The following is a 16,376-nucleotide window of genomic DNA, read 5'->3' as shown; positions in this document are numbered from 1 at the left end:
AGACAAGAGGAATTAGACGCACACAGGGTTATGAACATTAGACAAAAACACAATACCCAAGATTACATATTGAAAATCTCATTCTCATTTTCTCTACAGTGGTTGAACATTAGCAATCATAGAAGCTACTAACAGCTAATATTAGCATGGTTTTTTTTTCTACTCAGATGGTCAAAGAGAATCGTACATGATGATAGATATAAACTTTAATACAATTTTAATCCTTTTTAATATGACCGAAAAAAGATGATGGAAAAATTGTTTTTTACTTTTGCTTGTGGTCCTTTTTAATATTTCATCATGATGGAAAAAAAAAAACAGAGAATATAATCATCTTTTGCAGCTATTATTAGCATTATGATTATATAACTTTTGTATCCTTGTTTTAGATCCTTGTGGGGATTTTGGGATGAATTTTAAAGGATTTTATTAAGAAGTCATTGAGATGTACTTATGAAGTCAAGATGAAATGTATTAGGGGCGAGATAAGAGATTGGAAACAGAGGATTGAGGATGATCCATTGTAGTGTCTTATCAGACCAAAATCTGGGGTATCAAGCCATATATAGGTGAATTTGTCAATAAAAGAGTAAGGTCTCTATGGTCAAGTGGTAAGGCAGCAGATTGGATCAGTATATCAATCTTTTGTGAGTATATAGGTTCGATTCCTACTAGAAATCAGCATCAATCTAAGCTACTAATATTAGAATCCTAAGAAAAAGTCTATCAAGGACTGATAAGAAGCTCTTCTAGCAATGCATAAAGTATTCTTTAAAGGGTACATCGAAGAATCTAAAAGGATACATAGAGCCTCAACTAGAGCTTAATATGACCCACAACTAGCCTCTATTAAATCAACAATTGCAACAACTTCTACAAAATTTCATAATATTTCATCCCAATTCCAATGCAAGGGACTCACAAGCATACATCTTCTTACATAATAATATTTTCCTCATCTCATATGTACATTTATGTATGACCATCTGAATGCTCTGTAGAATAATTCGTATGAGATGAGCATTTTCAATTTTCTCTTGGGGGGATGTAAACAAAAGCAGAAAAAGGAACTAAATAAAACAAGATTTTTTCTTTTTTTGAGGAAGAAACAAAACAAGAAAAACAAAAAAAAGGAAGAATGGAGAGGGGATTTTTTTTTGCAAAATTAAATTTTTTTTTTGTTTATTCCATAAAAGAGGAAAAAGAAAAATTGGATTTCCATAATGATAAAAATACTGTTCTCATAAAAAATCATTTTTATTTTATTTCAATTTTTTTCCTTTTTTTTCTCCTTTGCTCTATTGCCTTTCATTCTGGCTCATACTGGGTAGATGAGTGGAAGAATGAATAGTTAGCAGAGGGAAAATGGGAATTGGTGGGCAGAGTTGGTGGTGAAATGAGACGCAATTTTGTTGGTTTTTGATTAGATTGACCAGAATTTGATGGTTTAGAGTCAAATTTGACCAAAACTGGTGAAATTTTGACGAAAATTGTAAAAAATCTCGAATTTGACTAAAATAATACTAAATTTGATCAAATCTTGTAATCTGACCGAATCTAGAGCTCCTGACTAGGTAAGCCCTTGAATATCCATCAATATAAGAAGCATGCCGCAATAAAATGTCCTCAAATGGCCACCAAACCCTGCCACCAACCAACTCAACTCCCAACAAACTTGAAATAAATCCTCTCCCAAATTCCCATTCTCAGTGACACAGATAAGTGATTTAAAACACAAAACAAACTTCTTTTAAGACAAAAATTCCGTTTATCATCTCATAATTATCTATGGCACTGAGAAATGAGATGAAGAAATTGAGAAAAGCAAACGTCAAGAGGATTAATAAAAAGATTTCTCAGATTGAAAATGATATTAAAAAATTGAGATTTCTTTCACAAACAAAATGAAAACAATTAATGCATCATAAAATTATATAAATATGTATATTGCCCCAACGGATTTATCATCAGAGAGGTTTGTTTTTCTCTCCATTTTGTACTCATAAATTCATGACAATCCGCTTTGTTGTCAGGATCTATAAATATTTTTTTTTTTTTGCATATTTTTAAAAGATTTTTTTTTTTCAGCAATCAAGAAGATTAAAATATTTTTGCACTTAATCTCCCCCACTTTTCCATTTAGTACGGATAGCAATGATACACATATAAACACGATAAATAAAATGCTTGCACTTTTTTTTCTGTACCTACAGGGAAATTTTACTGAGTAGTAAAGCAATTATCGACTTTGCAAATGAAAAACTTTTCTATGTGCTGTTCACTAAAAATTTGCAATCATAGATATCTAATGTTTATTTTTTGCTTTGTGGAGAATTTTATGCAAGTTAGGTGGACGTTTAGTTACTCTTGGCGCAGTTTTCAGGATGATTTCATTTCTATTGAACAAATTATCACAAAATTGTGATATTTTACTTGCAAAAATAATTTAACGGTCTTTTAAATTTTAAAATTTTGCATTAATTTTAAATATTTAAGATAAATTTTCCACCTGACAAGTTTAAATGTCAATTTCTCTCTAAATAAAGAGTATAACAGCTACTTATTGAAATATTTAACAATTATAGAGCGGAGCAAGCACAAATAAATCAATTTGAAGTGCATAAACAGCTATATTCTTAGAAAACATCTTTATAAACCTAAAACCACGTGTTTTTCCGCTCTTAATATTCTCTAAACAAAAACGAAACATCATTCACAAAAAAGTACGCCAAAAAGTTAATTGTTTTGTGGTTAAATAGTAAATAAAATCGATTTAAAAGTCAATTTCAAGTGCAATGATCGTTGAAAATTGTTTTGTCGATTACGCAAAGTCATTTCCAAGCATTATTGTGCCTTTATACAAATGCTATAAAAGGTGAACTCATTGCTTTTGTTATGTTTACGTGGGGGAGAAAATAAACAAACAGCAGTTTAAGTCTTAAAAATTATTTTTTTTTTTCATTCTACACGAATAACGATAAAAAAATATAAAAATGAGGCAAAAAATAAAATAATATTGAAAGAGTCAAACTCACCTTTCTCCATATTCATCCTTATGTGCATACGATTGCACACTATTTTCTTCAATTAAGAATTTGACACGCTGATAGAATGATGCAGTCACAGATGGCGGTTGCTTACGGAGTAAAACATCAACGGGATCGTTCGATGATAGGCACATAATGTGATCCCCACATACCGGATGTTGGCAGCACTCGCTATCTGAGCAATCAGTCATGCCGTCTGAAAATAAAGAATAGAATTAAAAAAAAAAAGAAAATTGATAAATAAATAAATGAATTTGCTGTATGTATATGCCACATGCACAATTGACAATTTAATTAGTTTTTCAATATTCCGCATATCTCTTTCATCATCAATTGAGGCATCGACTAATGTTGTTCGATATGGCGTATTTTAGGGTTATATCAATTTTGCGGTTCAACAGTGCATCTTTACATGAAATGTATTTTGTGTTTTTGGGGGTTGTTTCTGAGTAACGTCCTTAAGAATATCGAGTTTTAAGGCTTACTCTGCAGTCTGTCACCATTTACAATATATCTGAGAAAATAGGAAGGCTTCTCAAATTGAGGACGAAACTCTTAAACGACCCACACATCCATGAAGTAATCAAAACCAATTTTACGTGAGTATTTAGTGGCATTAAATGATGAAACTTAACGGTAAACCCCAAACTACTAATGTCTGCCTTTAAATGCGAAATTTGTGAAAAGTAAATTGAGTGATGCATGTGTATAGATTGTAAGACAATTAAATTATTCATTGAACCGCTACAATATAGCTAGTAATATATTTTTGCAACAACTATGTTGTTGTGCATAGACAGACGAGGGAAAGGAAATTTGAAAGGGAAATTTATTGTTACTTATATTATATTCTGATGAAACAAATTAACGTTAAAATGGGGGGTGTTAGATAGAGGAAATGTGGATATACATGTGGCATCAAAATGAAGTGGTAAATTAGTTTGAATGCAGTCATTTTGTAATTATTTATACTGACGATGAAACTTTTGCCTTTTGTAATTTGCTATGCTCTGTCTATAGACGATTGATTGAGTTTTGTATGCAATTGGTGTATTGTGTTACGTAATATTGTAACTACAATAATGTAAATATATATTGAGGTGAAGTTTTGTGGTAGAATATTTTAGTGAAATAATTTTTATTGACACGTTTAGGAATGGGTTGTGGAAGCCAAGAAAAATCATTTGACTAACAATTTTTCGATTTTCAAAAATATCGCTGAGATTTTTGTGCCCACTTCAAATTTTTAAATGAGAATTTTGAAGAGAATACTGAATTGTGAAGCTAAATATAATATTAATTGGAATGCTTAGGCCGGAGCAAACAATAATTTCAACATTTAACAGTTTCAAATCACAGTTTTTCCAGAAAAATTAGCCAAAATGTCAAACCACGTGGTTATCAACTAATTTATTTTTTAAAGACAAAATGCAAGATTATTCATGAGATTTGATATCAATCATCATTTTCAAACAGATACACGAATTCAGGAATAAATATTGAAATAATCTATCTGCAAATTAAATTAACCTCAAACGCCAAACATCAATTAATTTTCAAACAAAAACCCAAAACTTAACTCGCACATTTCCCTCAGTAAAATATTCATCATACATCCAATAAATAGATTAATTATTCAAATTAAGCACTCAATTAAATAAATTAAGCTCTATAAACTCGTCACTCAGTTCAGTAAAATTAAAACGAGAATTTTATTCCATCAATTATGCTCATATTTATGCACAACAGTAGCATGAAGAATGTAAATCAAAAATTATTATCTGCGCTTAATTTTTGTGCTATTCTCTCTCTATATCCACTCTATTCTCCAACTCTAACTAAATTTTCGAGATCATTTTTCACAAAATGAAAAAAAAAGACTGAAAAAGCTTCTGCTGTTGACAGTAAGGCCTTCACGATTAAATAAATAATCTTTTATCGCAATAACTGCATCGAAAAATATAACAATGAAAACATTCGAATGTACACAGAAAAATTTTTTTTTGTATGAATTATGGCAGAGAAAATGGTCATTTGTCTTGATAACAATAAAACGATAACAAAGCACAAGCGATTTAATTTCATTTTTTTTTTTATTTTGTTTGTTGCTCTGCAATGGCATCGAAAAGTATAAAAATTATTGCATTTGAGAGTAGATCTTGTAGAAGAAATATCTATTTTCTTTTTTCATCATTATTGTTTTATGAACTGGAGTGCATTTAGGGAATAGTTCCCTGCTAGTCCTTGTTAGAACTTTTGGGTACGGAACCCTTCTGTTCCGTCTCTTTGTTAGTTTACCTATCTAATTTTTTGAGTATTTCTCTATGTATACATTGCTAGACTTAGTCCCTTTGTCTCGAGACTTTGGGAGTCCGGACCTCAACAATGCAGTCCTGCCAACGCTGTTCATCACCACTCTTACCTCAAAATGATGCTTTAATTCAATTTCGGTTCCTCATTGTTTATTAGAATCAAAGCATCTAACTTATAGGCAAGAGTTCAAATCTCAGTAAAACCCTCCTGACCATTTAAGCTCCATCCAACATTGACAACTCTCAAATTACATCCCAACCACAAAAACATCCACCAAGAAGACCACAAAAAGTATTCTTTTCCGTCCCAAGAAAATTAAGGTTGCACGATAAAGCTCCATTTGATAGTTCAATGATGTAGAAGTAAAGGCATGGAAATACGACTGCACGCCATCCATGCTCACCCTCAACTACAATATAACCATGCAATTTCACATATATGCTCCATTTCATTCTTAAGCTTTGGGCTTCATATGTTCCAATTTATAACAAACAATAAACAATAATGGCGTTCTTTAAAATGAAATAAAAAAGAAATTTTTTCCAATACATTTTCCACTCTCTTGATAGTTCTCAATGAATTTTCATCATTATGATGCACAATAAAGATGAGAGAAAGAAGTTCTTGAGCCAGAAAAATAGACTGCAAGAGGATATTATATTAGAGAATATTGAGGACAAGTATGAAGGGGTATTGTGGGGGATAAGACGCATTTTTCGAAAATTTATTGTTTTTTGGGAGATTTTGGATGTTTTTTGAATGGTTTTGAATGTTTTTGGATAGTTTTGAATGTTTTTTGAGAGATTTTGAATGCTTTGTGGACGATTTTAAAATTTTTGGTTAATTTTGAATGTTTTTGGATTGTTTTGAATATTTTTGGGAGATCTTGAATGTTTTGCGGAAGATTTTGAATGTTTTTTGGATGTTTTTGGACAAATTTTTGAGAAATTAAGATAAAAATTTTGAAAATTGATATTATTTATGCCCTTAAAATTTAATATCAGTAAGTACACTCTAAATATACTCTAAAATATTGCAAAAACGAACAAATTCCCAACATAAGCTATCAATGTTATTTCAAACAATAAAAAGTAATAAGTCCCCATACCAAATCCTTAAATTCCATATTTTCAAAACATTTTTATCATTATAAAAAACCATACAATCTATGAAATTATTTTTCATGGTACACATATCACTATTAAGAACATAAATAATTTATTTCGTATGCTTTGCTTCACTCAACTAAAATAACTACAACAAGTCACGAGAAAAATCGCACTCAATGAAATAAAACTTAACATTTATTTTTATTTGTGGAGCATGAGTTGAAAAAAAAGGAAGAATTAAATTTTTACAATGAAGAAAAATTGTTGTTCATGAAGAGATAGTTGTTTGTGGTGTACGGAGAGTTTTAATAAATTTTTTATGGGGAAAAAAATGAGGAAAAAAACATAATCTTCGTCTCCATTAAATAGATTTCCCCAAGTTCTCGTGCTAGATGAGATAGTGGAAGATATCATGGTTTGTTCTGTGGATTATTTGTTGTAACTTGAAAGGAACAAAGGTGAAAAATCCAAAATATTGGACAAATCTCAAACTATTACCCCAAAACATTCAACAATACTATAAATCTAATAAACAATCCCCATAAAAATCTCATTTACCCTCCATCAACCCCTTCCACTCCAATTCTTCCTTCACATATCATTCACATTCATACATTATTATCTGTGCCAAACTAGTAAATTTAAAAATCATTGAACCATAAAAACATCTATGTATGATATGTGCACATCTACTACTTCTATCATTTCTCCTTTATCTTGTTCATAATAATAATAATAATTTTTCCTTTTATTACATTTCTTTGTCTGTTCACAATCTATCCATATCTAACTGTGTTGCAATTGAAGATAGTAGATAGGGGGGTTAATATGGATTCGAAAGGGTTAGTACGCAGTTATTATTAAGTAGATGAATTATTATGAAGTAAATTAGAATTGTTGGAAATAATATGAAGAAATTAGTCTTCAATAAGACCAGTATTAGCTAAATTATAAGACTCTGTCCTAAAATATGACTAATTTTAATGTATTTGGAGCTGTTGGTCATCATCATGAATAGTTTTATCAAGATTAGGCAATTTATAAATTCATACAAGTCAGTCAACCTGTAAATCTAGTCTAGTACCAGAAACTATCCCAAACATCACTTCCTTCCCTACAAAAACACACAAGAACCTCAAATCCCTTCAAGTCACCAAACAAACTGTCCGACAAAAATCCCCACAACATCCTCACAATCTTTCACTAAACTCTAAACAAGCAAAACCTCGTTAAAAAAGAAAAGAAGCTAAGGAGAGGAAAAAACAGTACATAGAGAATAAATGTGCAAGTTATGGTTACGAGAGTGAACAAGAAATGATATATTCAAGAAGTATTTCAATAAATAAAAGATGAGATGAGAAATCCATTAAAATTGCAATTCATTGCTGTCTTCTTTTACTTTTTTCCTATATTTTATATGGTATTGCTGTTGCTACTTTCCACATACATAGATATTATTTTTTTTGGATGGATACGACTTTTTTTTAGTCTTTTTGTAGTCACACCGTTATTGTTGGGGATTTTTGTGGAGATTTTGGGAAGGATTGAGTTAGTTTAAGCTGATTTTGAAGCGTTGATGCAGTTTTTTGTCAATCTTGAAGCAACGACTTGCATTTATTGCAATTTTGAAGCAATGAATCATCTTTGAGACAATTTTGAAGCAACAATTCACTTTAGAGACAATTTTAAAGCAACGATTCACTTTTTGGAGACAATTTTAAAGCTGTGACTTGTTTTTAGGTAAACTACGTACTATGTACTCACTTTAGAAGCAGTATTGAAGCAACAATTCGCCTTTGAAGCAACTTTGAAGCAATAATTCACTTTTAAGACAATTTTGAAGCAACAACTCGATTTTTAAAGTAATTTTAAAGCAGCAACTTACATTTAGGCCACTTTTAAAGCAACAACTCACTTGCAACTCAACATTATAAGCAATAATCTACTTTAACTAGACATTTACGGCGTGAACATCCCAAAAAAGAGCCTCCCCCACCCAAAATTACTACAACTTTCATAAAAATGGCTTTTTTATTTAATTTAAATTGAAGAATAAAAGCATAAAACTTTTTCCTTTGTATTCCAAAATAGAACTCCTTTTAACACAAGCAAAAAAAGGAAAAAACTTCTCAATTTCATCAAAGGGAAATAAGGAGGAAATTTTTCTTTAAATTGCAATAAATTTTCTTCCGTTGTCGCATAAAGAACAGCGAAAGAAAGGAAAAAAAAAACATCTAGTCGTAGTAAAAAAAAAGAAGAAAAGCCATAAAAATATTTTTTTTTTCATTGCTCCCAGTGCGTAACAAATTTCCATTATGGTTTTCGCGCAATAAACATCAATAAAAGAATATCAAAAAAATTGGGAAAGGAAATAAGAAAATCCAATTTTTTTTTCGTCTTTCTTCTCTCGTTCATCTCAAGCTTGCGGGAACGACTTCAAAACAGCCATCAATTGCAACAGGTCGAATGGAGGCGCACAAAGCACATTACATTACCTTAAATTAATGAGACTTTTGTGACATGAGAAAGAAGAATTTATTCAATGGCTTTTTATTGCTATTGGGACAGACTTTTTATTGCCATTTCTTATATTTTTATATCTCATTCATGAAAAAATTTACTCTAAAGTGTACTAGGGGGTTAATGGGAATGGGGTTTGCATTCCTTCTTTGAAGTTAACTCGCTCCAATTTTCTTACTCGTCATTTTTTAAGAACTGAAATTACTTAGAAATAACCCCATTTTGTGTTTTATTGTACTCAACGTCATAACACTTAGTCAATCATTCTAATAGCACATTGACGATGTTGAGGAATTTAATTTTGTAAAAGTTTTTTTGATAAGATGGTTGATGGTTGTTGTAAGGAGGTTGAGGGATGTGTTTTGAGTGCTTTTTGGGGATGAATTGGGTGATAATCAGGTTGAAGGTGTATCAGGGGTGTACTTAGGGGGAGAGGCTTATAGGGGCTTGAGTCCTCTGCTTAATAATATCTAGGTAAGTCCTTGAGATGTGTTAATATAAGATTCAAGGCTGTGTGTCCTTATAGAGACAAGATAACAATAAATGCAGGCTATATGAAGAATTCATGTAGCTGAACAGTTGCAAAAAGGTCCAAAGCTTCATTTTGAGTCCATCCAGAGAGTATAATCCAGCAATTTCTTCCTAAAACAGGTATGAATCCCCAAAAACTCTGAAAACTCCAAATATTCCACTAAATACCTCACAAAACATAATAAAACCCAACAAAAAGTGACTCCATCCCCATAAAAAAATTGACAATATTTCATCCCACCCCCAAATATTAACCAAATGAAGTCAACTTTTATCGTACATTAAAAGAGAAAGAAAAGTTATAATTATTTCGTGACGCCTCATTTATTTTGATAAATTATCATTTTTTCTACCCAAAAAAACCCCTTCCATTTCGCGTGCATGCCATAAATGAATGGCAATGTCACAATTCTTCTTTACTGCTGTAGAACATCACGAAAAGATGAACAAGAAGATGGCAAAAAAAGGAGCGAAAAAAAAAATATTTCAGAAGAATTTGTTTCCCTTTCATTTCATTGATAATGTTCTCGGGCAGCAGCAGTAGTGAAATAAATAAAAAAAAAAGTATTGATATACAATTTGTATTTTTAGATTGGGGTAGAGGAAGTGTCAATATTGGGAAAAACATAGAGAAAGAATTGACCTTATCCACATTTTTAATCTTCCCCATGTTTTTTTTCTCCGAACATTTTGTGGACGTAATCTTTTGGCTATTATCTATTCGTGTCATTACTTCTCAACCGTTTTTGTATCGCTTGAAATGTTTTGGATGTTTGGGATGAGTTTTGTGTTTTTTTATTGAAGTTTATGAATATTTGGATGGAGTTTGTGGATCAATAATGAAGTTTAAAGCATTTAAACCCTGCTTTAAACTTCATTATTGATCCACAAACTCTGAACTGGTTAGTAAAGGCTGTGAAGAGTTTTGTATAAGGATTTAAGAAGCCATATTTAGTGATATAACCAGCATAGAGCTTTATAGTGCTTTATAAGACAACTATGGACCATATCCAAACGAAACGCAATAAGAAATCTCATTTTCTGGCTTTAGCAATACCTTAAGAGTGACTTTATTGTACCTTCATGTCATTTTGACGATTAATCGTCAGTATGTCGACTTGGTGGTCAATCTAGCGACTTTTTGGGATCATATGGACACAATTGATTTGTAGGAACAGCATTAATATGAATAGCAGCTATTTGAAGGTAATTTGAGCATGTTTTTTGGAGTTTTTGGCTCTATTCGAGTAAATTCTAAAGAATTTTTTCAATCGTGTCATCTATTGCTAAATAAAGCTAGACTGATCCTCCGGACAACAATTCTGTTGCAGATTTATAAGATTCCTAGCAATTTCCTGCAACTATCCACAACAATCAACCATCCAACCCCAAAAAATACCCTTCCAACTCATCAACCATCAACTCATTTCTTTTAATTCATATAAAAAAAAAACATTCACCCCTTATCACTCAACAGCAGTTAAACAAAAGGACATCATCCCAAAACGCAGATCCAACCAAAAATAAAATAAATTTTCCATCAAGAAGAAAAAGATTTTCCTTTTTATATTCAAAAAGTGTCATCAATTTCAAGCTTAAAAATATCTATAGCACAACCGTCTGTTATGTGGATGTACATGCGATGTTGAAATGTGATGTGGCCGTTGATAGGAAATCAATGAACGAAAAAAAAAGTATCGTAAAATGATGCTTACCCTTATCATTATCAATGCCATCATTACAGTTCATCTCCAGTGGTGTGGAACAATCAGACCCGGCCCATCCTTCTATACAATCGCAACGGTATTCGCCATCTTCTAATGTACATTGACCGTGACGTGAGCATCCATTTTCGCATCCAGCTGTCAAGAATAAGAAAAGAGAGAAAATGAAATTGAGATAAGAATTTTAATGTGAAGGAATTTTGAGGTTATGGCACTCTGGCTTATCATGAGCCTTAAATTGGAAACATTCATTCCAAAAAGTCATCCAGAGTGCACAATCCTAAACAAAACAACAAATAGCTACTTACGTAATGTACAATATTTTCCATTCCATCCTTGTGAGCATACACAAGTTCCATTTTTACATTGTCCATGTGCTGAACATCGTGAGTCGCATGTTAATTGCTCACATAATGCACCCGTCCAGCCAGGATTGCAACGACATCGTGACGATTCACATATTCCATTTGGTCCACAATCTAAGCTACAGACAGCCTGCGAGCAGTCATGTCCAGTCCAGTGACGGTCACAGACACATGAAGCTGCTTCCAAATCATAATGTCCATGGTCGGAGCAACTTGGTAGACATTTATAGACTTGTTGATCTCTTGCTGCACAATCATCACCTTGCCATCCAGCCTTACAGAAACATTGACCAGACACACAACTTCCGTGTCCAGAACATGTTGGATCTTGACAATCAGCTTGATCACAGAATGGTCCCTTCCAGCCACGATCACAATGACATTCACCTTCAATACAACGTCCATGACTTGAGCATGTTGGCATCTCACACTCATTTACTGGAATGTCACATTCCGATCCTTTCCAGCCATCCTCACAATGACAAACTCCACCACCATAATGACCATGTGCTGAACATAATACCGGACAGACACTTTTCGAGCAATCAACACCTTGATATCCATCAATACAATCACATTTACCCAAATAACATGATCCATGTCCACTACAATCATTTGGACAACTGTTGCTTACGCCTTCAGCTTCTGAGACAATTAATTGAATTGAATGTGCCACAAGTTCATCATTGTAAATCGCCAAGAACCATCGACCAATATCAAGATACTGAATAACTGTTACATTAACCATCATTGTGTCCATATTGATTTTATTACCATCTGGTGACCGTTTGGATATAATATGTTGCTCATTTGGTGACAAATGAAGGTATGATGACATATGAAAGTCACTTTGTGGTGTCAATGAATTATCATCAATCGATGACATGTCATATGTCTTTGGTTTGATCCTCTTCATGTTATCATCAATTGTCGTATCATCATTGTCTTTTGGCTTAACATCACGACTATCAGCAAGCATATCATATGTCTTATCATAACGTATCATTATCTCATCCATAATGTCACGACGTCTACGTATTCTATTTTGATCCAATCGTCCACCTTTAATAAATTCTACAAAATCATATTGTGTTATACTTGGTAAGACATTACGTCGTCCATAAACAGCAAAATTTGCACCCCATGGCATAGTCAGGTTAAAATGTACAAATGCCGGATGTTTATTACGAAATTCAACATTCCAAAATTGATATGGCGGTATGATGGTCTGATGAAGTACATTAAAATCTTTTAATTCCATAATTTGTGGTTGTACAAGCGGTGATGTAAGCTGTTGATCTTGATACGTCTGATGATTCTGATACGATGTTGTATGATCAATTGTGCTCAATTGTAGTGTCTCTTCCGTTGGATACGTTGAACGATATCCATTTGAATTTAAACTTTTCATTGTACCGTCATGATGACTTTGTGGATTCGCTAGTGATTGTGATGATTTTACATCCTGGACTAGAATACAATTTGATGGATCAATATTTGGTTTCATTGAGCTCACTGCTAGAAAGAAATGGAAGTAAGAGGAAATTGATAAGTAAAGTGCAATGTAAGGTTGGATAAAATTTATGAGATTGGAATTTAAAATATTTTTTTGCAATGGTTGCTGTGATGGGGGGTAGACGACTGAAACTTGAATGATGGAAAATTTGAATTTTTGAAAACCGTTCAAATTTAATTTTAGAAAACCGTTAAAATTTGAATTTAAAACAATCGTTACAATTTGAATTTTGGAAAAGCAATAAATTTTGAATTTTAGAAAACTGATAGAATTTGAATTTTTGATAACCGTTAGAATTCGAATTTTGGAAAACCGTTAAAAATTGGATTTTGAACAATCATTGAACTTTGAATTTTAAAAAACCGTTAAGTGAGTTTCACAAAATTGAAAAAATTCAAATTTTAAGAAGCCGTTATTTATTTCAATTTTAGAAATACATTAAAATATCATTTTGTAATAATTCAAAACTACTCAATATAAATCACAAAAATTAATAACTTCTCCAAAATCAATATTCCATTAAATAACATCCCATAAATCGTCTATCCCCATCAGTAGTAATACGATGAAAGTTTGAAGAAACGCTCGTAAATCCAATGAGAATTATGAATTTTTAATTCCATAAAATTGTAAAATGAAATGCGAAATATAAAAAAAAATCTTTCATTTCAAAATCAAACAATTGTTTTTTCATTACAATTTTCTCTACAAATCGTGAAATCAGAGATGGAAGAATGAAAGTTTCCTGTATGCACTTGTGAATTGTGAGTTGAATTGAGGTGCACTGAGGGAAAAATTCTTAAATTTTCATTGTGAAAATTGCATGATTTTTCTTTTGAAAATTGGATTTTAAGTGCATGTTGATGGGTCTTTTGTATTGAGAGGAGGTAGGAATGCACTTCCACCTTAACCTAGTGAGCAAGAACAAAGAATGAGGTAATGACTGTAATTTATGAATTCTAGTCTTAATGATGACATAATAAGAATATGCTGACAGGTATTTAACAAGTTGCGTGACTAGCTTGATTGAAATGGCTTTAAGTCAAGTACAACCATCCAGGTTGTGATTACATGAGAGGCTTTTGGCAGGAGCAATTAAGCACTGAAGCCTGTCATAATTTAATATCTCATCCAGATAAGTTTGAAATTCAAAAAGTCGTTACAATTTAAGTTTTGAAATTTCTGAGCATTTTAATTTTTATTTCAATTAATTTAATTTCTTCAATTAATTGAATTAAAAATATTTTTTAAATCAGTTAAAATTTAAAATTCACCAAAATTTAAATTTCAAAGTTCAGTAACAATTTAAAATTCACTAAAATTTGACTTCAGAAATCCGTTATCATTTGAGTTTCACAAAAGGAACAAAAAGGATGATTCGTTAGAATTTGAGGTTGCAAAATGAGTTAATATTCAAAATTTTAAATTCCGTTAGAATTCAAACCCAGAATTTGGTGAAATTTAAATTTCAAAATTTTTTAAAAGATTTTCCATCACAACAACAAAAAATTCAAAATTTTAAAATCCATTAATATTCTGAATTCAAATTTCGTCAATATTTGAATTTCTAAAATCCGTTAAAATTCTAAGTTCCAGAATTCGTTGAAATTTAAATTCCAAAATTCCGTTAAATTGTTTTCAAACGCAGTAACCATTGAAAAGCTTTGTAAAATAAAAAATTAAGTTCCAGAAACCACTGCAAAACGCAAAATCAATCAAAATCTTTTTTTCCGAGTGTCTTACAAAAATTCAAGTCATCGAACATCACAAACAAGAATAAAAAAAAATTGCACGAAGCATTGAAGGAAAAAATTTCTCATCAAATAAAATAAAAAAAAGGAAATCGTAACGAGAAAAAGAAAAGGAAAAAATCCATTGTACATTGCAATTTCTATTCTCACTAGAAGTAAGTAAGTTTTTCCCTAAAGGCTTCAACCCCATAATTGAAAAACAATTCAACATTTTTTTTTCTCCTTTCATTCCATTTCCTACATTTTTTTTGTGTGTTGTAGTTCGAATGTAAAAGAAAAGAAGAAAAAAATGTGGAACTACTGAGAGAAGAAAAAAAAAACCTTGTGATAAGGAACACAAGGAAGAAACTTTGTTACATTTGTAACTCAATTTTGTATGCAGTTTTTCCTTAGAAAAATGAAAGAAAAGTCAACTTGTTGTGCACTTTGTAGATGAAATAATGAATATTGATGATATCAGAATGGTGAGTCTTTATTGAATATTTGTTTTTTGCATTTTGGCACCAGTTAGAGCAATTAAATGAGTTTTTAAAGACCAGTTGAATATTAAAACTCAGAGGGGCTTGGAACTATCGTTTTCGACCTCAGCGGGGCTTGTAACTTCAATCTGCAATCTCTGTGGAATTTGAAACTGAATTTAAAATTCAGAAAACTGTAAAATTTCTAAACGCAGAGGGGCTGACAACTTAAATTTTCAGCCTAAGAGGGGCTTGGAACCGAGTTTGGAATTCAGAAACGCGTTAAATTGCCAAACTCAGAGGGGCTTGTAATTTAATTTCATTCAGAAAACTGATAAAATGTCAAATTCAGCAGAAGTTGTAAGTAGACATGAATATAAGAAAGTCTTAAATTCTCAAACTCAAAAGGGCTTGTAACTAAAGTTGAAATTCAGAAAACCGTTAAATTTTCAAACTCAGCTGAGCTTTTAACAAGATTTGAATTTTATACGTCAGTTGAATTTAATGCTTATATTTGGCCACTTTTGTACATAAAAATTGCACTGAATGTCAGCCATCCTTTTAAGATCTCTCCATAAAATGCGCTCCATTCAATCCCCATTTGCAAACAGAACAAAAATTACATTTTCTTAAACTAATTTTCTCTCCATTTTTTTTGCCTCCTTCATGTTGTTTTTCCATACTGCTATCACTGATGTTTACATTGCATTTCATTGATTCATTTTGCCGGGAGCTTTCAAGCTAATTAGTTTTTCGTGCAGTAAATTAATGGAATTTTCTTTTCGTCTACAGTCTACAATTTTTTTTTTTTTATAGTTTTTATTTCCAAGCTCATTCTGAAGGGTAGGAAAACAATTCTATATGGATGGTACAATGGAATGTGTAATCCATTAGACAATTAAAATAGGAGCTATGAACTTGCAAAAAAAAAGAACTGAAAGAATATTGTGTAGAGGTATTTTTTTCCCATGCATATTACTCAGCACATATTTATACAGGAATTGAGATAGATAGTAATATAATGAATGTATTCAGGAGGAAA

At 31.6% G+C, this 16,376-nt stretch overlaps 1 protein-coding gene across 2 annotated transcripts in view; it reads right to left on the bottom strand.

Annotated features, from left to right (window-relative positions):
- The window catches only part of LOC139095135 (teneurin-a-like), a 177,053-nt gene that overhangs the window by 40,220 nt on the left and 120,457 nt on the right, over nt 1-16,376 (bottom strand). The window contains exons 6-8 of one of the 2 annotated variants that reach the window (XM_070646399.1): nt 11,553-13,124; nt 11,236-11,382; nt 3,036-3,243 (exon numbers count right to left, since the gene is read on the bottom strand). In XM_070646399.1, coding sequence (XP_070502500.1) covers nt 3,036-3,243; nt 11,236-11,382; nt 11,553-13,124 — 1,927 coding nt within the window. Of the gene's footprint in view, nt 1-3,035; nt 3,244-11,235; nt 11,383-11,552; nt 13,128-16,376 lie in introns of both variants that reach the window. The other variant, XM_070646398.1, reaches the window with a different exon arrangement.

Source organism: Chironomus tepperi, unplaced genomic scaffold, assembly GCF_022539635.2.
Source record: "Chironomus tepperi strain 1889 unplaced genomic scaffold, CSIRO-AGI_Ctep_v1 contig_359, whole genome shotgun sequence".
Taxonomy (NCBI): Eukaryota; Metazoa; Arthropoda; class Insecta; order Diptera; family Chironomidae; genus Chironomus; species Chironomus tepperi.
The sequence above is the reverse complement of the archived record's forward strand: the minus strand, read 5'-3'. Positions and strand labels throughout refer to the sequence as shown.